The 20,250-nt window shown below is 56.1% G+C and overlaps 1 protein-coding gene across 3 annotated transcripts in view; it reads left to right on the top strand.

The window, feature by feature from the left end:
• TTC7B (tetratricopeptide repeat domain 7B) overlaps positions 1–18,832 on the top strand; it is a 216,538-nt gene extending 197,706 nt beyond the window's left edge. For all 3 annotated transcript variants that reach the window (XM_024736251.1, XM_024736253.1, XM_024736252.1), the window contains one exon: positions 17,861–18,832. In XM_024736251.1, the coding sequence (XP_024592019.1) occupies positions 17,861–18,082 (222 nt within the window). In that variant the 3' untranslated portion in view covers positions 18,083–18,832. The remainder of the gene's footprint in view (positions 1–17,860) is intronic.
• The last annotated feature ends 1,418 nt before the right edge of the window (positions 18,833–20,250 follow it).

Here is a 20,250-nt window from a genome sequence, read left to right on the forward strand (position 1 = left end):
ATAACCCAAGCTGATAACAGCAGTGATTGTTTCTCCAAGGAATCTTGGACACACACACACACTAAGCCTGGGATCTGGCCTTGCCAAGAGGTCAGTCTTGATTAGATCCGTAATTGAAATGCTGGCTGATGTCCTTCCAAATGAAGCAGAAACTGCTGGCCCAGCCCCACGGGGGAAGCTGTGGGGTACGATGCTGTGTCTTTCTTCATAAACAAAGGCGTGAAGCAGGCCTGTTGTGGAAAACGTCCCCTCCCCTGTAGGGACCCGGGTCCCCACAGGTTCTCTCTGATCCTCCACGTCCGGGCAGCGGGCATCCGGGCAGATGCAGGAGGCTGGAATCGAAGTACCAGCAAGCGATCCCTGCGGGGATCTTGCAGAACAAACGAGAAGCAAAATCTGCTTCTTCCTAAGGACAAACATGCATTTTTCCAGGCCTTTCAAAGCCGGGCAGGTCAATAGAGTTATACCTGGCTCTCTAATTAGGACTCCCACAAGCTGTTAGGTTCTGTACCTGCTGCCTGGTGTCTTACACAAAGGGGACGAATCTGCTCCTGCCTCTGGAATGATTAAAGCTGCAATCCCATCCTCCTTGCTGCCAGCAGCCCCTCCAGTCACCCCCGACCACCATGCACCCACCCACGAGTATGACAGGACGCAGCCCAGTGTACAAGAAAGTTGGCTTTAGGGAAATCCAGGCTTAGGAGGCCATGTTGCCCAATGATCCTTTGGAGACTGAATGGGATAAGACAAAGGCCAGGTTTCGGAGGCGTTATGAGGGCGTTTCAACGATGCCTTAAGCTTCCCCGAGTCAAGTTGCTTGATGACAGAAGAAAACGGGCCTCTTTTCTCCCTTTCTGTCCTCGATCCTGGAGAAAATAGTACTTTTGTGCTGACCCCGCCCAGCCATCAAGGTAACATGTGCTTTGGCCGACGGGGTGCACGCGTTTCAGGGCAACAGCATCGCCTGCCTTTCTTGCCCCTCTCTGCTCTCGTTGGGGGCGAGGGGCTCGGGGCTCCTGCCAATTAGAGGACGCAGACGGTGCCTGCGGGGCCGGTGGGCCGTTCTGCTCCCGGCTTCCCAGCTCCGCTTGCAGTGACGTCCTGTGAACTCAGCCGCGGAGGGAGTATTTATACCACGGAAAGTGGCAAATGCTACACATCCGGGGTTTTTTCTTTTGGAGAGCAACTTTACCAGCACACTGCTGGACTCCGATCCAGATGGTTTAGGGGTGGGGAGGGAGGCAGAGGAGAAGGGGGAGCAGTGGACATCGGCAAAGAAGAGCACAGGTGTCCCTGAGTCAGGACTTGCGGGCGCAGGGTGCTTGGGGCACAGATGCAGTGGAGCTCACCTCACCACTCTCCGCAGAGACAACAGCTGAGAGGAGGCAACGGGGAGAAAGGCTGAGGCTCAGAACTGCCCGGGCAGGTGGCCGGGAGGGAGAGGTCGTTGGGAGAGCTCACAGTTTGGAGCCAAGAAGACCCACGTTTGAATTCTAGCTCTACCACCCATGGGCGATTCCTATGACCTTGGACAGTTTGGCCTCTGTCATGCAGAAATGAGAATTCCATCCTGTTTTGTTTTTTTTTTAACATCTTTATTGGAGTATAATTGCTTTACAATGGTGCGTTAGTTTCTGCTGTGTAAGGAAGTGGATCAGCTATATGTATACATATATCTCCATATCCCCTCCCTCTGGCGTCTCCCTCCCACCCTCCCCATCCCACCCCTCCAGGTGGTCACAAAGCACCGAGCTGATCTCCCTGTGATCTTCCACTGCTTCCCACTAGCTGTCTATCCTTATAGGTGTTGTGAGGGCACCTGCCCAGCACGTAAGAGCTGCCTAGCAGGTGTTAGGTTTCTGCACCTTCCCTTTTCCCAAGGAAGCATGGCTGTGAGAACTGAGGGTGAGGTGAAGAGGTCCCCAGGGCCCATGCAAGGCGGACGTTAGGTCCTTTGGGAGAAGGCCAGGGCTCACTTCTCAGCAAAGTACCCCAGTCGGAGAGCAGGGAGTGCCCGAGAGGGTTACCAGGAAGCTGAGACCAGACCCGCTCAGCTCCTGGGGCAGCAGAGCCCGGGACAGGTCCCCACTGGCTGCGAGCGGCCACCTCTGTGGACCCAGTGAGTGTTACCTTCCCTAAGTCCACACACGTGAGAGTCGCAGGAGCTTATCCACGGGAGCGATATTTCCAGTGGCTGTAATTTCCTCCTCCGATTGCCTGTCTCCATCCAGGTGATTGGTCAACCCCTCAGGGATCCGCTGGGGAGCTCCCTGCACAGGCATGTGGCCTGGAGAAGCCTTCACGGCCCTGGGCACCAAGGCCCAGCCCTGAGGGCCTCTGTTCAGGGGAGCCACCACTGCACCCTTCCCATGGGGGCTGATGGGGGAGTTTTGAGGAAACGGCCCTAATCTTGATGCTGTTTACTCTGTGTTGAAGTGGTCAGTGGTAAGAGCTCGGCTCTGTGGAAACAGAGAGAGCGGACCAGGTTGTTCCATTTCCCCGGCAGCCACGTGGTTCCTGGTGGCAGCTGCTCCCCGCATGTCCCAGGACAAGGCCTGAGGGCCCTGGGGAGAACGTTTATAACAAAAGCCCAGGCGAGGAAGTCCCCATGTCCAAGCAAACTGCCTGTCTTTCTTTTCCTCACTGCAGCATAGCTTCCCCGGGCTCTGTCCTCCAGGCTGGCCCGGCCCGGCCCAGGGGTCCCAGAGCCCACACCTACCTTCCTGCCCGCACTCCGTGGGGTGAGTCCTCATGTTATTTGTGGAAAACGTTTTTTCCAAGGTTTATCAATTCCTGTCCTCCCGTCATCAGAAACTGTCTTATCATTTCTGTTTGTTCCTGTGTAAAAATGGAAAAATTCTTCATGCCAAACCCTGGCAGGGATGGGGGAGGCGCTCGCCAAAGTGACCGCGTCCTCCTTGGCGGAGAGTAAATCACCGCGCTCACGTCCCGGCGGGGCAGGTGGGGAGCATTGTCCCGCTCCAGCAGGTGGGCCTCGGGTGGGCAGCCCCCGTCAGGACCTGCTGGAAGCCCGGTCGCGGGAGCACTTGGCCTTGAGGCGTCCTGGTGGCCGTCGTGTAGCTGACGTTCTCCATGATATCCCCAAGGAGCCTGCAGGGCTGTGGCCTGGAAGCCCTCCCCTCCGCTCCCCTGCTCCGGGTGCCACGGAGGGTGCCAACCCTTCTTAGCGTGGGCACTGCCTAGACTGGAGTGGGTGACTGAGCGGGGAGATGACGCCCATACACAGCCATCTATTGAGTGCCTGTAGTATACTGAGTACGTGCCAGGGACCGGAACTGCCTTTCAGTCAAGCAGCATTTACTGAGTGCCCACCGGGTTCCAGAGCACACAGGTCCCCAGCGTCCCCAGGTCCCCCACAGAATCAGAGCAGAGCCTGCTCCCCTCTCTTCCGCCTGGGCTACCGCGCCGCTGTAGGGAACGTGCCTCCGGGGCCGCTCTCCTGTTTGTGTCCAGTCTTGCTGCTGGAGGGCAGTCTGCTCTGGGCCTCTCCTCCCCCGGGAAGCCCTCCCAGCCGCGCCGGCCACTGCCCCTCGCCCCTTCCTTTCACGCTGTGGTCGGTTACCCTGCAGACAGCAGGAAAGAGTCTGCCCTGTAGTGTTTTCTGCTTGTTCCTCCAATTAAACTTTAAGCCCTGAAAGAATATAGGCACCAGGTGTGTAGTAGGTGCTCCAAAAATACTTGGTGGGTGGGAAATTCTACCAAACCTTAGTATTTTCATCTGGAGATCATCTACTCCACCCCTTCATTTTCTAGGTTGGGAAAGAGGCTAGAGAGAAGGTTTTGCCTAAGTTGGACAGCTAGCAGTGGACCACGGAGCTGGCCTGAGAGGGCGTGCCCTCCACCAGGGTGCCGTTTCCCGGCCCCAGCTGCCGGCCCAGGGAAGGCCAGGACTTCTTGCTGGAAATAACAGGACCGGCTTTTGCTTTCATTGTTTGGTGGTAAATGTTCAAACTCACGTACAGTGACACGCCAGTCAAAGGTGTGACCCTCCCCCACCCCATCCCCCCATCTGAGGACAGTTTGGGACAGAGGCCTGATGAGGGTGGGTCAGGGTCGTTGTGAAGGGATCTCAGCCTGGGACCTCAGGAGTGGGACTGGAGTTTCTAGGACCCTCCCACCCTTGGCTTCTCCCAGGAAGCTCGTCAGCTCAGCAATGAGGTGGTGGCCTGTGAATCTTCTTTCTGACCGTGGAGAACCTCCACTCCCCACTCCAGGGCTCTGGGGTCATGTCTCCCTCCCCATTCCCACCAGCTTCTAGAAGAGCCAGGTGACTGCCTGGGCTGCTGTTCTCACCTGTGGAAGCCCTGGGACCCCACGGGGAGGCTGGGCCCAAAGCAGGACCCGGTTTACTCTCTGGCCGGGCTGCACAAGCCTCGAGAGGAACGCCATCTTCCCAAACACACCCGGAGTAGCAACAGCCTCCCCTGAGGGTGGGAGGCTGGGCCTCGGCCTCCGGGGGTGATTAGCACCAAACTTTCCACTGCGTGGGTAACTCAGACCGTGGGGAAATGCTGACTTCCAGGCCACCCCTTGCTCTTGTTCCTGCCTGACTTGCTGTTGGGGAAGGTGGATATCCCCCTTATTTATCATTTATAAATAAGTCAACCAGGGAGATGTTTAAATAAGTCAGCCAGGAGTCTCTTGCCCATTACCAATGGAAAAGTATGGGCACGGGGAGCCGTGTTAGCACCCACAGAAAACATTGGCTGGGGCGTGGCAGGTCCCACAGCCCTGGGGCCAAGCTGTGGCTTTCTCTCTCCTCAGAGCTGGCAGCTGACGTTCCCGTTCACGCTGAGACTCTGAGCTAATAGTTGCAACAACAAAGCACGTGATTCAAACGGCAGAGTGAGGGAGGCGAGGCTAGAGATTTATCTGGAACGTTACCAAGAACTGTCCCAGGCTTCAGAGTAAGGACGATGCCCAGGATCTCCACATCTTTCTGGGGACACCAAAGCTCCCCCCTTCGCCCCTCGCCAGGGCCCCCGCCCAGCCTGAGGTGCAGAGGTAACCCCGAGATTCCTTCTCACGGGTGTCCTTGATGCTCGTGGGGCTGGCTTGATCTGACATTTCTTCAGTCAGGTCAGTGCACCACGCAGAGCTCTGGAGATGCTCACGCTGGTGTTTCTGAGCGCGAGCTCGTTGAATTTATGAGTGCCTCGCCTCAGGCTGCGGCCGGTGTGGAGCTCACCTGCCCGGGCACAGGACTCCCTGTCACCCTGCCTGCCGGCCTGGTCTCCGAGGGTCCTGCCTGCTGCAGTGTGGGACACCCAGGCCTCGGGACACAGATAAAAGTAATTCCACCCCCAGGGCTAGGGGTCGGGGCAGCACTTGGGGTAAGGAGAGAGAGCAGCTCCCAGCCTGCCTTTGCGCTGGTTTTCAGGGAGGAAGGAAGCCGACGCCTCCTTAGTCCTTCCAGCGCTCGAGTCAGAGAGATGCTCAGACATACTGATGTTGAGGTGATGTCATCCTTCTGTTACTGAGGTCAGCTCTCCCTTTTTTTTTCCTGACTAGCAAAATCACCACACCATGAACTCTGAAGGGCAAGTAAAGGGGCGCTGGGCTCTAGACAGCCAGGTTGCCGTTGGGGCCAGGGGAGACTGCCGAGGGCACAGGACACCGCATCTCTAATCTGGAGTCTGAGCTCATCTTCCAGCAGAGATTACAGGAGGGGGATGGTTATAAGATTAGCACAGCCAGTGGGAGGGGTGCTGCTGAGGTTACACCGCAGGGAAGGGAGCCAGGCTGCCCCCGTCCCAGACTGAACGGCCGTGCCATGTGAGTAGCGTGCCGGGTAGGGTGGGCGCTCTTCACATCACACAGGTGAAGGCAACGCTGTCAGCCCCTCTCAGGCCAGGCGCTCTGGTGGTCCCCTGGGTCTGGAGAGCCCATGGTCTGGAAGCCACAACGTGCAGGAAGGGCCTGCACTGCCCAGGCAGGCTGACAGAGCTGGACGGGGATGTCATGTCCCCAGAACTTCTCCCCCAAGGGGGATTGCTCCCTGGACAAACCAGCCACGAGGCTGTAGGGTCAGAGCCAGTGAACCCAGAGAAGGCTCTTGGCATGCGTCTAAGCTCCCTGTATGCCCGGTGCCCTCTCTAGAGATCCTGGTAACCTGGCGTGGGGCAAAGAGCCCTGAGCTGGTCCTTGAGAAACCTGGGTTCTGGGACCCAACTCCCAGGGCCATTTCCTCATTTCTCTGTCACCTCTAAGGCCCCTCCCCGGTGTGGCTCCCCCAGATAGGAGCCTGCCTACCCCAGACCATTCAGGGAGAGCCACTGTCCCCCAGGGAGAACTAGACACGCAGGGCCAGGTACCAGTTTACGGGAAGCTTTTAGAGGTGGAGGCATCGGATCCGATTTGGGGTCATAGTGCTTCACCGCTGTGTGGCCATGAGTGGTCACCCCAACTCTGAGCTTCTCATTCGTTGTTTATAAAGGGGGGAGCGTCACGTTTTCTCTCCTGGAATGTTCCCCCTTATCCTCCTTCCAGCAGCCTGGCTCTGTTCTCGATGTGTCCACACGTAAATGACAGCCCTGCCCTGCTCAGAGGGCTCTCAGTCTGGGGCAGGACCCCCGGCAAACCAACCCCTCCAGGCCAGAGAGAGCAGGGAATGTGGCCAGGGTGTCGGCCTGTGCCTCTGAGCGCCCTGCGCGCCACACAGCTCCCGACACCGCGGTGCTGGATCATCGCTGTACTCAAAAGAAGATTGCGGAAGGGAGAGAGGAGCTAAAAACAGCTTTGGTTGTAGCAAAGTGAGCGAGCCCCGTCCTGGGAACCCGGGAACTGGGATGCTGTTCCTCAGCCCACTCTGTGACCCTGACAGCGTGCGTGCCCACCCATGGCCCCCTTTCCCGCCTTTGGAGGCGCTCACGTGCCCTTCTGCACACGCCTGAGCGGCCTCCCGATGCCTGCTGCAGACGCGACAGGCTGTGGGTCTTCGGTGCTTGGAAGCTGCTGGCAGGCCAGCTGTGGTTCCTCCCTGAGGGGCTGTTCCCTAGAAGCCACCACGATCTGTGGCTATTTCAGCACTGACGCCGAGCTCCCCAGTTTCAAAGAAATTAGGCCAGAGGAAATTTGGGGCCAAGGGCCCTGAGTCTGTGTGACATCCACTGGGGGCTGGACGGGCCCTCTGGCTCAGGCCAGACTTGCCCCCTCCCGCTCACCGCTGGTGTTTACTGCCTGACGGCCCATTGCTCTGCTAATCGTAGAATGAGCTCCTTCAGAATATTCCACACCATCCTGGAAGAAAGCAGCTTTGTAAGATTCTGCCAGTCAGACACTTAAATATAAAGGAAAAGACACACTCGCGGTTTTCTGGGGCTTAACGGCTCCTTCTTCTGAGCCCACAGTGAGGTCTCCTTTGGGCGCTGCACTCAGCACTAGAGGCCAGTGAGATGGGGGCAGGAGGGTGGGAGGTCTGAGTTTACCATTCCTCTAAAGCCCCGAAGTGTGTGTGTGTGTGTGTGTGTGTGTGTGTGTGTGTGTGCACGCGTGTGTGAGAGAGAGAGAGAGAGAGAGAATTCTGGAAGCTTTCTTCAGAGCCTGAAAGGCTATAGGGCAGAAAGGGAGGGGAGGGAAATTTTCTGCATGACTCCAGAGGACTCAGCAAACATCAAAGAGTAGGAATTAGATATAAAGCCTAATTAGGGCTACACATTTTTAACCGACAGTTCAGACTGCCCACCAACGGTGTGGGCGGCCTGGAGAAGTAGTGAGCTCCCCGTCACTGGAGGGTGCAAGCAAGAGTGGGAGGCTGCCTGTCGGGGACTGCAGCAGGGATTTCTGTCATAGAGCAGAGGCCCAACCCCCCCCCGCCCCCCAACCCTGCACCAACCCCGAGGATTTCTGCTTCCATAGCTGGTTGGCTGCTGGCTTCGAAAAACAAGAGGTTTTTGAAAAATTGAGTTTTTTTTCCTTCTGAGTTGAGTTCAATGCTAGAAAGGCCTGGTCCCCAGAAGGTACATTTCTTCAAATAAAACATTTGACCTGGAAAGGGGCCCCCACGAGAGCACAGCCTCCTGCAGCCGCCAGGCATCCTCGTGAGCAAAGGTGTGGGCAGCCTCTCAGTCATGTCTGCTCCTCCTCTGGGGGAGGGAGGGGAAGGGTGGAGGTCTTTCCCTCCTCGCTCTGGAATACTCAGCACCGCACTGCTGAGGGCATGGCTCCCAGGGTGTCTGCTGAGTGCCCAGACCGCTGGCTCCTCGGGCCGAGGCTCCCCTCTGGGTGCTTGCACCCCCATGCCTGTCTGAGGACATGGGGGCATTTGGCCTAGTTGACTTGAAGTGGGGTGGGGGAAGGAGCCACCTCGTGATTTGGTTCTGACAGCGGAGCAGGGAGGCTGGGGGGATGTGGGGGACGGAGGCCACAGGGGTGCCGGGAGGTTTTCTCGTAACGCTCGTCTCCAGCCCCAGAATACGTGGAAAAAGTCTGGCTACCGTGGAGGCCTGGTCCCCACTCTCCTCCCCCCGCCCCCAGCTTCTCAATCCCACCAACCCCGGTCAGGAGCCATCCTCAAGGTCACTGTCCAGTACTGGCCCTTCCCCGGGAGCCGCTCAGCCAGCACTGCCCCTCCTCTTCATGAGGACATCGGCGGCCCTTTGTTGCTCTGAAGGTCAGATGGCCTCATGAACGCTCTGTCCCCACCTGAGGACCGGGGCGGCTAGGTGGGACTCTGAGATCCCCAGGTGACGGTTGCAGCAGCCGTGCACATGCCCTGCTGTGTCCTGACTCAGATGAGTACATGGTTCTCAAGAATGGCTAGCTTTGGCCTTTGGGGAAACTGGATCAAATTGAGTAAAGTGGCAAAGAACCAGCCCCTCCCCAAAACTTGAGATCTGTTGATAGGAAAACTGAGTCCCACCAACTCCCAGGGGTCCTTCTCCAGGGCATCCTCGACTCACTCTTGACGGCCTATGGAAGGCTCTGGAGCTCCAGCGGGCAAGGGGCTGTAGGAGGTAGGGTTGCAGACGCCCTCGGCATCAGCCAGGATCCCTAGGTTGGGGCTCCTTGGGGACTCCTGGCCGGGTTAGGCGGGGCTTCCGTGGCTGCCATAGTTGCCAAGATACACACACTCGGGCCCCTGACAAGCCAGCGCGCTTCTAAGCACCCAAAGCAAACAGAAATGAAACACAAAACAGAGCCCAGTGTAGACCAGGCCTCACCCAGAGCGGCTGGAATCAGGTGAAGAAGCTGCAACCCCACCCCATCCGAGTATGACTTCAGTTCCTTTTCAAGGCGTTGTTGGAAAGCAGGGCGGGGCTCAGGGCTGCCCCCTCGCTGCACCCACAAAATGCTCGTGCTCAGAACCAACAGTGCCTTTGATGCTTGCAGAGAAGAGCGGGCCTCCCTAGGCTTGGCATTCAGAGCTGCTCCGAGGAAAGCCTTTCCAAGTCGGTTGTCTCCTTGTGGTCTTCTGATTTGAAAGAAAAATAGTTTTGAGAACACCACCGCTACCACCCTGCTTCTCTCTGATGGATTGCATCTTTAGGGGGAAAATGCAAATACCTGAAGAGAAGTGACGGCAGCGCGCTGGGTTTTCTCACCCAATGTGATGTTTCAGCTGGTGCTGACCCCCAGACCAGCCGACCTGTGGCCTCTGGGAAAGGGTGGGAGCTCGTGTGGGGTCCCTGTTCCCTCTTGGGGACCTGATAGGCTTCCAGAAAGCCCTGACTCTGCCGTGCACATACAGCTGTGTTGAGGGTGGTGTTAAAGCACTGGGCTCCGAAACTAAAACTCTGGGTACTTGCCACCAGGCCTCTCCTCCTGGCACCTTCAGGGGCCGAGCCCCACTCTGCATCCAGGGGTCGTGGCCTTGAGCAAGCCTCTTTTCCTCTCTCGCCCTCTGTTCCCTCATCTGTAAGAGTGTAGGACCAGAAAGTCTGTAGGTGGGTTCTGGGGCTTTCTTGGGGAGCGGTGTCAGAGCTGTGGTGAGTGAGCAAACAGCCCGAGGGGAGGCCATGGCAGCCCCTGGGCTCCAGCGGGAGGTGGGCAGCGTCTCCCTCGGAGCTGCTCCCCTCCCCCACTCAGCCACCATGCTGATATACCCGGAAGGCGGGGAAGGCTCTGAGTGAGCGGGGTCTGACGGGAGTGTGGACAAGGGTGACCTGAGGCCAGAACTTTGAGGGGCTCATTCGTCAGAAGCACTAGAAGAGGCCATGCCCGCTTCTCCCTTCCCCACCATCACACAGCATCCACACCATCCCCTTTTCCATCCTTCCATCCATTCAACAGACATTCACCTAGAACCTCAGCTGTGCCAGGCCCGCTCTAGGTGCTGCAAAAGCAAAGGCAAGTCGGATGGTCCCTGCTCTTACAGAGCGCCAGCCAGGAGGGCATCAGGGATGGCAGTGACGACTCATCTAACCGTGGGCATCCTGGAAGCGCCCCCTGCCCCGCGATCGTTAGGAGGGATGCTAAGGCCCATAATGGTGATGACGGGGACCATTCACCAAAGGTTATCATACTGAGTACTTTACAAACTCTGTCTCATTTAGGCCTCGCTGCTCCCCTGTATTTTAGTACTTGTCCCCATTATACAGACAGAACACCTGAGACCCAGAGGAAGTTGTCCAGGTCAGTGGTGGAGCTAGGCTTCAAACCAGTTCGGGGGAGCCTAGAGCCCGTGCTCCTGACCTACCCTCTGCCGCCTCTGAGTGATCCACACCTTTCCCCGGCTGCTGGTGGGTCCCTCTAACTCCGGAGCCACCAGCGGTGACCAGGGCCTGCACAGCCTGTGTCTTGACCCCCTGACACACCTCCCCCAGCCAGCACAGCCGCAGCTCAGACTGCAGCCAGCTCAGCAGCTCTGTCATTGTCCCCGAGAGTAACAAGCTGGGGAGACAGGCTTTCCTTTAGCTGCCATCACAATCCTGGGGTCCTGACAACCGGAATTCCACCAGGAGGAGGCTTAACTATCCTTGTCCAAAGCTCGGAGGTGCTGGCTTGCCTTGAACGGTCCCAGCAGCTCAGGTGCAGGCCAGGCCCTGGGAAAGGCTGCAGATCTGGTCATTAGCCCCCATCCAGGATGGGGCCCCTGGCTCACGGGTGCCAGGGAAATCCTTCCCCCTCTGCAAGGCATGCTGTGGTGGGGATCTTGCGGCGATGTTATCTCCCTGTACCTGTGCGCCTAGGGGGACAAGCAGGGGTCTGAGACGCCCTTGAACCCAGCGAAGGGCTGACTTGGCACTTGGGCAGAGCACCACGGGGATGTCTAAAATCTCCAAGGAGCTTTTTGTCCTGCAACCCGGCTATTGGTCTCCCAGGACCGTGGACAGACGTCTCCGCAGAGCCAGGGCTGCAGCAGTAGAGCCTGCCCAGGGCTCCTGCACGGGTGCCCTCAGCGTGGGACAAGGTGTTTAGTCCTTGGGCAGCTATTTTCACACACGCATGAAAGACATGAATGAGGAAGATGCTAATTGGCTTCAAACTAGCCAAGTCCATTTTGTCTCATTTGAAACAACAAGTTTAATTTAATCCCTTATTTGCAACTTGGTGCATCGCTAAGATCTTATTTGTACAAAACACCTGATTATAATAATTACAAGCTTGGGAAGCTGCCTTCATTTGTGTCTGAAGAAAGGGACTAATGAGTTACCTCCTCAGTGGTTCCCGTCTTCTCAGAAGGCCAGCCCTAGACAGCTCCCCACCTCCAGAGTCTCCAGAAACAGCAGGGCTGGCAAAGGTGGAGGCCTGTTTGCACATCCTCTCCAAGAGAAAGGGAGAGGGCCCAGTGTTAGGAACACGGGCTGCAGCGTTCACGTCTCAGCTCTGCCACTTACGCCCTGCCTTAGGTAGGAGCCAACATTACCTGCCGAGGCCCCGAGGTGTAGACGTGAGTGAGGGCCTTGGCGCGCCGGCCGAGGCGTAGCCCAGCGCCTGGCACATAGCTCGGTCGTGTTGGGATTGTCACCAGGCCCCAGCTTTGAAAGCAGGCCTGCTTCTTGCCCACATCGGTGTCCCCAGCACGTGGCTGGGGTCTGGGCAATCACTCAGTGAGTTTTTGTGATTTTGATACGGGGGGTACTTACTAAGGTAATGAAATATACGTCAGTCATCGAAATCTCCGTCTCCTGCCAGCCTGAGGGCTGGAGCTGGGAGCCGTGTGCCTCTGGGTAGCCCTGCCTAAGGTAGGCAGTGTAGCCTGGGCTTTGGGGGGAATGGGGATCTTCAGCACTTAAGCAGATGGACTAGAGCCCCAGCAGCGGGGGGGCCAGGCTGGGACTGACTAAGGTTGGAGAGGTGGGCGGGGGCTGGGGGCTGTGTCCTGCAGAAATACCTGGGCTGTCAAATCAGCCTGGATGAACCCAGAGGTCTGTACCAGGAGAAAGTTGGCCCCAGCTGGTGGTGAGAACATTTTGGCCTCTGATCTTTGCAGAAGAGAGGAAGCAGGGGGCCTGAAGAATGAAAAAGACAGCAGGGTCCTAACGCATAAGCGCACATCAAAGCCAGGGGAGGCCTCTCACAACGTAGAGGGGCTCAGGAGGTGTGTCAGTCCTGACAGCCGGGCCCGTCCAGGTCCCATCCCACCTCTGGCCAACCTGCCGGCAACGCTGGCCCAGTACAGTGACTCAGACCCCAGCTGGAGCTTGTTCTGGTTGGTCTCCTCGTGTGACTGATTTCTGAGCTGCTCTTGGCTCACTGGGGCACTGGGGAGAGGCCGATTTTTCATTCCCTGGCCAAGCCTGAGCTGGCAGCCCCTAGCAAGTCTGATGTCTCCCCGAGCTGCTCCAGCTTTAGGAATTAGTTCCACTAGACAGATTGCTCAGGAAGCTTCAAGGTCATCTGGAAATGGTAGCCTGTTCGTACATTCGGAATATAAGTCCAGGAATGGGCTGGAAATTTCCAAGCCCACGAGAACACTAGAGAATCACAAAGGCCCTTAGCTGCCCAACACTGAGGGCGACGGGTCAGATTAGCCCAGTGGCTGGTTCCTGCAGGCATTTTGGGGGGTACACTTGCCGCTGCCATGTACCCTAGAGCCCCTAAGATAGGGTAGATTCAGCAGCCTGCCACTTTCTAAACAAAATTCCCAGCAAGAGGACTGGGGTTCTCGTCCCCACTCCAGCAGAGTAGGGGCAGGTCATTGCTGCTGAGAGCAGTGACCTCCGGGCCTTGCTGGACCAAGGCCCTGGTCCTCCTGGGTCTCCACATCTCATTGGTCTGCCTTCCGGCTAACAGGAGCCCCAGTCCTTTGGCGGCTGCAGCCACCCCAAGCCTCAAGGTCACAGCCGGCCTGTGGGCCACCAAAGGGAGGCAAGGAGCCTTCCGGTCCTTGAGTGAATACACAGGATGCTCCCAAACAGGAGAAAAGCTGTGCCCCATTGAAACCGTGGGAAGGAGCGACAGAGCCGGCAGTCAGGGGTCAGAGAAAGTGGAAGGGAGAGACAGCACGGCGGGTGCTCAGATGTAACTGGGTTAGTGCCTGAGGGGCACCGGGCTTGTCTCTTAAAGTGACAGAGGCAGCAGTGAGCGGATGAGAAGCCAAGGTGGGGAGAACGGGGCTTTGGCCTCAGGCAGACCTGGGCTGGCCTGCAAGCTCCATACTCATGTGCCCTGTGACCTGGGGCAAGACACTTGGCCTTTCTGAACCTGTCTCCTTATGTCTAAAGTGGAGGAAATAGGAGATGAGCCAAAGCCAAGTTCAAGTGTCCGGCATAGTGCCCGACGGGGAGACAGAACTCCGGGTACAGAAAGGAAAGAGCACCAGGCTGCTTCTACTGCAGCAGAGCCAGTGGGACCTAAGTTATATTCTCCACCTGCACCAATGAACCAAGCATGCCTCTTTGTGGCTTACCAGGTGGCTTGTCCCCATCACCATTTGCCAGACACACAATCTGTGCCTCCCTGCCTGGTAGAGCCGCTCAGAAAACGTGTGTGTTCAATAATTTGATGCATTGAGAAAGTCTTGCGTTGAAGGAACGCGACGGGACTCCTTCTGTAACCTTTAAATGCCCGTGTTTGCTGCCATTACCCAGACCCTCCTCCCTACTCTCATTTCTCTGTTGGCTAAATCAGAATGTTCTAGCATGAGCTGGGGCTGATAACCTCCCCTGGAAGAAAGGAGGCATAGCCCTCACGTCCTGGGAAAGTGGCCTCCCGTTCTTTCCACCTGACCTTCGAGGTTGGGAAGTGCAGGTGTCAAGCTGTCAGGTTTTCTCTAACGGAGGGCGGAGGGCCGGAGTAGGGGGTGCGCCACCCGGGAGAGGGATGCGGTTACTCCCCACCCCACCGTGCACTCCACACCCGAATGGCCTTCAGGGAGGCCCGAAGCGTTGAGAGACGCAGGTTCTGGCCTGGCTCTGCAGTAAGCAGCTTATGCCAGGGCAAGAGACCCGGAGCCTCTAGGCACCCTGGCATACTCACCTGCAAAATGGGGGTAGGAGGACCCAGTGCGTGAGCATGTTTTCCGCCGCATAGTAGGTGCTCCTCAACTGTGCGCTCTTTCTCCACAGCAATAAAAGCAGGCCTTGCACGCGGGTGCTTCTGTGTCCTGGCCACGCCTGTGTGAAATTGCTCTGGAGCCCCCAGGTGAGCTAAGCACTTGGAGCAGGGCCTGGTGTGCCATAAACACGTTAGCACTCGCTGCCCCTCTTATTATTAATATTCATCCTGCCAGGAAGCCCGGGTCCACACTGAACGTCCGCCCTTGTCCCCTTATCCCCTCCTGGGTGGGTAGGGAGTGGGTGCTCTGGGGAGGGAACCATGAGGAGAAAACCCTGTGGACGCGGGAAGTGCTTCCCTGCGGTGGCCTCATGTACAAACAGGGGGCTTTCACGGTAGTCCCAGCAAACCTGACCCTGACCAGCCTAGGAAGGCAGCCGAAACCCAGCAGTGCTCACTGCAGAACGGGGAGGCCTTGCAGTCTGAGGAGAGCAAATTCCAGAAACCCAGTAAAATCCTAATTGCGAGCACTAGCTTCTGCCACCTCTTTTGTTCCGAAGCTTGGAACACCCTCCTGCCTGGCCCTGGCCACCCCCCCGGAGCCCCCAGCTCTGGCAGATCCAGTCCAGGACCTACTCGTACCCAGGGACTCCAGGGTGGACATTGTTACAGCGTATCTAGATGTTAATAAGAAAGGACACGTATGCAGTTTGCCTCTTAGAGAGGCTGGACCTGACCTTAAAGTCTGCAGCCTCTGTTGGCCTGAGGCCTCCTCTACCTCCTCACTCAGGGAGCCTCCCCGAGCTGGCTCCCCTCCCAGAGATGAGGCATCACACCCTGTGCTGGGGCCGTGGGTCTCCCAGGCCCCTCTGACTGCAAGCTCCTCCGGGGTTGGCCTCACGGCTCCCATGCCAGCTGCTCATAGGTGCAGGCTACTCTGGGAAGTCAGGCTGCTTTTCTGGCTCTCAGACACCACCCCCAGGGCCACAAGCCCGGGGCAAGGTCAGCCGGACAGCCCTCAGGGCCTGGACACCGACTGCTGAGGGCACCTCCTACCCCGTCTAAGAGCTCATCTTGGAGGCCAGAGCCCTTTGGAGTGGGCCCACCTGGCCCAGGCTGCACGTTATGCCCCTGCACTGCCTGGGTCTGCCCCTTGCCCGCCGGTGAAGTACAGCTTTGAGGAAACCAGGGAGGGCTCACCCCTGCCACACGTGAGCCACAGAAAGAAAGTACGGGGCCGAGATTTGAAGGACCGGTGAGTCAGGCCACATTCTTGGGCAGGAAGACAAAACACTGTAAGGATGTTAGGCTTCTCCACACGCCTAGAGCTTTCATGCAAGTACAATTCAACTCCCAAAGGGAAGCCACAAAGTGATTTTTAAAATTCATCTGGACTAGTACAGGGCAAGATTGTCAATAAATACACTGAAAGCGAAGAGCGATGAGGAAAGGCTCTAATCCCACCTGTTCAATCCTAATGTGGAATAAGGAAATCCAAACAGCACGGTGCTTATGTGAAAGGAAGGTGGTGTAGCTCATCGGAAAATTTAAGAAGCCCCCCCTCCCCCGCATCTCTTGCAGTAATTCACTGTGTGACAAAGGCAGTGCCTCACAGGAATGAGGGGAGGGGGAGAGTAGCTAGTTTGTGTCCAGCTACGTAGAGGAGACCCACTGAGGTTTCCTATCTGCCGGGGAAGGTGGACAACTACGGGGGCGGGGGAGTCAGATCACAACAAATGGAATCCAAGGCATGTCAGTTCTTTGAAAGGATAACTGCCTAAGCTTTGAAGTGACAATCAATCAATCAGTAAATAACCAAAGATCAACAAATTCAACTTAAAAAACTAAAAACTTCTGTTCACAGAAGAAAAAAAACCCTCAAAAGTCAAAAACAGACTTTAGACAATTACGGTAACAGATGCACGTCTTCTAATGGGCATGGGAAATATTGAATATTTAACCTCAATTGTTATGAAAGAAATGCAGGTTTTGACGAGGGGACAATCTGCACTTACAAAATTAGTAAAAATAAAGAGTAATGATAGCGGGGGTGGGGCGGGGATGGACCACTGCAACTCTGTAGATGGCTAAAAACGTGACGCCACCCTTTGGGGATATCATTTGCAAAATATTTGGAGAACCCTAAAGAGTCTTATCCTCTGACCCAGTAACGCCACTTTGGGGAAATTTGTCCTAAAGGAAAAGTCTCCAAATGGTTGTCCAGCTGGTTCCACTGAGCCTGTCCAGGGCCTCTGGGGAGCCCACTGGGGACTCTGGGCCCCTCCCTTGTCCTACCCCCAGCAGTTCCTTTTTGTCTGTTTATACCCATAATGTGTGAGCATGAGCAGTAAGATTCCATTTAGCCAAAGATTTCCGGGGCTATAAAAAACGCTTTGAGGGCTTCCCTGGTGGCGCAGTGGTTGAGAGTCCGCCTGCCGATGCAGGGGACACGGGTTCGTGCCCCGGTCCGGGAAGATCCCACATGCCGCTGAGCGGCTGGGCCCGTGAGCCAAAAAAAAAAAAAAACGCTTTGAAATCCATTCGTCTAAAAGAGCACAGAGGGCTGTCTGGAAAGATGTTCGTTGGGTACAGCCTAAATGTCTCCCCCGTGAGGGAGACGTTGAATAAATGAGAGTGTATCTGTTGGATGAAAGAGTACAAACACATCAGTTGCAGAGATGCACAACTTGGAAACACGGTTATGATAAAATATTTGGGGACCAACACATACGCCCTGATTAAAACTAAAATGACAGCTGTGCGGGGGCCGAGCCTGGAGTGCACAGGGGACAGTGAGATCGGGGGCGTGGTTAGGGTAAAGGCCTGTGAGCAGCTAGAGATCTCTGTTCTAATTGTTGTGGTAGTAAGGCCACAAATGACATTTCTTGAGGTTAAAAAAAATAAAAGTTGGCAGACACCCTTCTGTTCAGGCAAGTGTCCGCCGTTACACGCAGGACGCCCTTGAGTCAGTACAGACCATGGCCCATCCAAACGGTTCGTTCCTGGGTGAACCCTTTGAAATCGCCATTTTTATGGTTCAAAAATGGCTGAGGGCTTCCCTGGTGGCGCAGTGGTTGAGAGTCCGCCTGCCGATGCAGGGGACACGGGTTCGTGCCCCGGTCCGGGAAGATCCCACATGCGGCTGGGCCCGTGAGCCATGGCCTCTGAGCCTGCGCGTCCGGAGCCTGTGCTCCGCAACGGGAGAGGCCACAACAGTGAGAGGCCCGCGTACCGCAAAAAAAAAAAAAAAAAAAAAAAATGGCTGAACATCGGTAACTTCATACAGTTCATGGTTCGAGCGATTCTTTTGACTCTTAGCCCCAAGTGCAGGAAGAACTTGAACTTACGTTGTGCCCAGCCCAATGGAGATGCATGCCTCCCTCCAAGGAACGTGCCGAAACTCAAGGACAGATAGGAGTGCAGAGTGGTAGTCTCTCTGACTGTCTGTCTGTCTCTGCAGGCCCTGATCCTCCATCAGCTGGGCCGCTACAGTCTGGCCGAGAAGATCCTCCGGGACGCAGTGCAGGTGAACTCCACGGCCCACGAGGTCTGGAACGGACTGGGTGAGGTCCTGCAAGCTCAGGGCAACGACGCGGCGGCCACTGAGTGCTTCCTGACGGCCTTGGAGCTGGAGGCCAGCAGCCCCGCGGTGCCCTTCACCATCATCCCCCGCGTGCTCTGAGCAGCGCCCCAGCCTCACTGCTGCCCAGGCCAAGGGGCCCCCGCCTGGGCGCTGAGGGTTGAGTGTGCGCACGAAGGCCCTGGATGAATGTGCGACTGGCCACAGTGGAGTAAACAAACCAACCCCGATCATCGCTCTCTACGTGCATTTCTGTTGTCGTTTCCGCCAGCCCAATGATAGTTTCTGAATCTACTGACATTGTTCAAAATGGATCATGTGCCATATTTTGTTAGCTGACATCTAAGTTTTAAGTAAAATGATCATGGAGTTAATCTGCAAATGTAGAAAAATATATTCAAAGTTAAAATTCAGTGGCAGAACAGATTATTTTTATCAGAGCTCTAAAGAAAACTGTTCTCTCCCCACCATCACCACTCCTGCCCTACCCCTGGCCCAGAAACCAAATGTGAATTTTCTGTTTTCCGCCTCAGTACTCGTCCAAGCCAGGACACCAGCCGACAATTTCTTGGTTTTGTTGTCAGTAATTGTACCATGTGATAAATTACTGCCCTCACTTAGAACAAAGCCTGAGTCCAAGAATATTTATATTTTACCAATATAGGCCTGTTACAAGAGAAGGAAATATGAGTTATTTAAGTTTAACTTTTTTATGTGAATTCAGAGTTTATTTATCGATGGAAATATGTACAAAGAAGCTTCAAATGGAATATTTACCGACATTCCTTATACATGACAGACACTTGGCTAAATGGAAAGATGAAATTAATAATAAAATGATTTTTAAATGGACCCATGGCTTGTGTTGTTCGTGAAAGCCCACAGACCCGAGAGAGGTTAGGACTCAGTTCCTGGGGTGGGGAGCTTTCGGCGCCTGGGGGCCACCCTGGACAGGTCAGCCCTCGGAACTAGGAGGTCCAGCCCTGATTTTAGTGTGGGAATTCACCTTTCCCAGCTCTCCCCATGTTGCCTGGGATTGGAGCATGTGACTGAGGCCTGGCCAGTTAACATCTCGCATTCACTTCTACGGAGGATGGGGAATGAACATGTGACCTGAAATGGTCCAATGAGAGTGGGAGCTGCAAGGAAAGGGTCTCTCCTGAGGGACTTAAACCTGAGAGGTGAGGCTGGAACTGCAGTAGCCCTCCTGCCACCGTGAGGAGAGGGCATGTAGAGGTTTGGGGGCCAGATGTGAAGTCAGAGAGAACTTGAGCAGGCCTCTCTAATCCCCCAGAGCTGTTTGGCTGAGCAGCTGTGGGGTGACCCCACCCTGCCAGGACCCAGGGAAGTGTGGAGAGCCTGAGCTCTGATCGTAGGCACCCTAAGTCTCAATCCCCCTCCCCCTAAGCTAGGCACAACCTCCCTGACTCACTAGGCAGGCAGGTGAGGGGGCAGCTGATGTCTGGAGAGAGACTGAAGGTAAGAGCTCACCGCAGGCAGAGCAGGTAGGCATCCCAACTTTAGCACTGGCCCTGCTGGGCAGCACCTGGAGCTGCGGGTGGTCATAAGTCATGGAATTTGCAACGTGAGACACTGGCAGGAAAGGACAGGTGCTCAGAGGGGCAGCAGCTAGCCCTGGCTGGAGGGTCAGGGCCAGCCTGCCGTCCTGCGCAGCACTGCGGGAAGAGACCCTCCCAGGTCAGGACCGGGAAGGCAGGAGGCCAGGGCCACCCAAGGATAATAGTCTAGGTATCATACCAGCCACTCTCTCCCAGGCTGGCTGTGTGCCAGGGCCTTGCCTTGGAAAGTCCTGCTCACGTCAGCCTGTTCAGGGGCACTGGTGATGGCTGCTGTCTGCCTGTCCACCATCTGTCCCCTCCGTAGTGTCCCATCTCCCTTGGGAGAACTCAGTCTCCACCCGTATGGCTCAAGGATGAACACATGGGCCCGGCCTTTTCGTCCAGAACTCTACAGCCCCCAAGCTTAGTGACTGGTTTGGGTTTAGACATGTGGCCCAAACTTGGCCAATGGGAGGCCCCTCTAGCACTTGTGTTATGGAAATATTAGAAAAAATCTCTTTCTACTGGGTTTGACATCCTGATAGGACGCCAGCCTGGGGATGCGGGTGGCCATTTGGCACCATGTGGGATGGCCTGCCTGAGAATGATGCCAACTCAGGAAAAGAGTGAGGAGGTAGAAAGACTGGGTCCCAGGGTCATGGCTGGAACACGAAAGCTCCAGCTCCCCCCCCCCCAGTTGGAAGGGAAGGG

Source organism: Neophocaena asiaeorientalis, unplaced genomic scaffold (assembly GCF_003031525.2).
Source record: "Neophocaena asiaeorientalis asiaeorientalis breed wild unplaced genomic scaffold, Neophocaena_asiaeorientalis_V1.1 scaffold152, whole genome shotgun sequence".
Classification (NCBI taxonomy): Eukaryota; Metazoa; Chordata; class Mammalia; order Artiodactyla; family Phocoenidae; genus Neophocaena; species Neophocaena asiaeorientalis.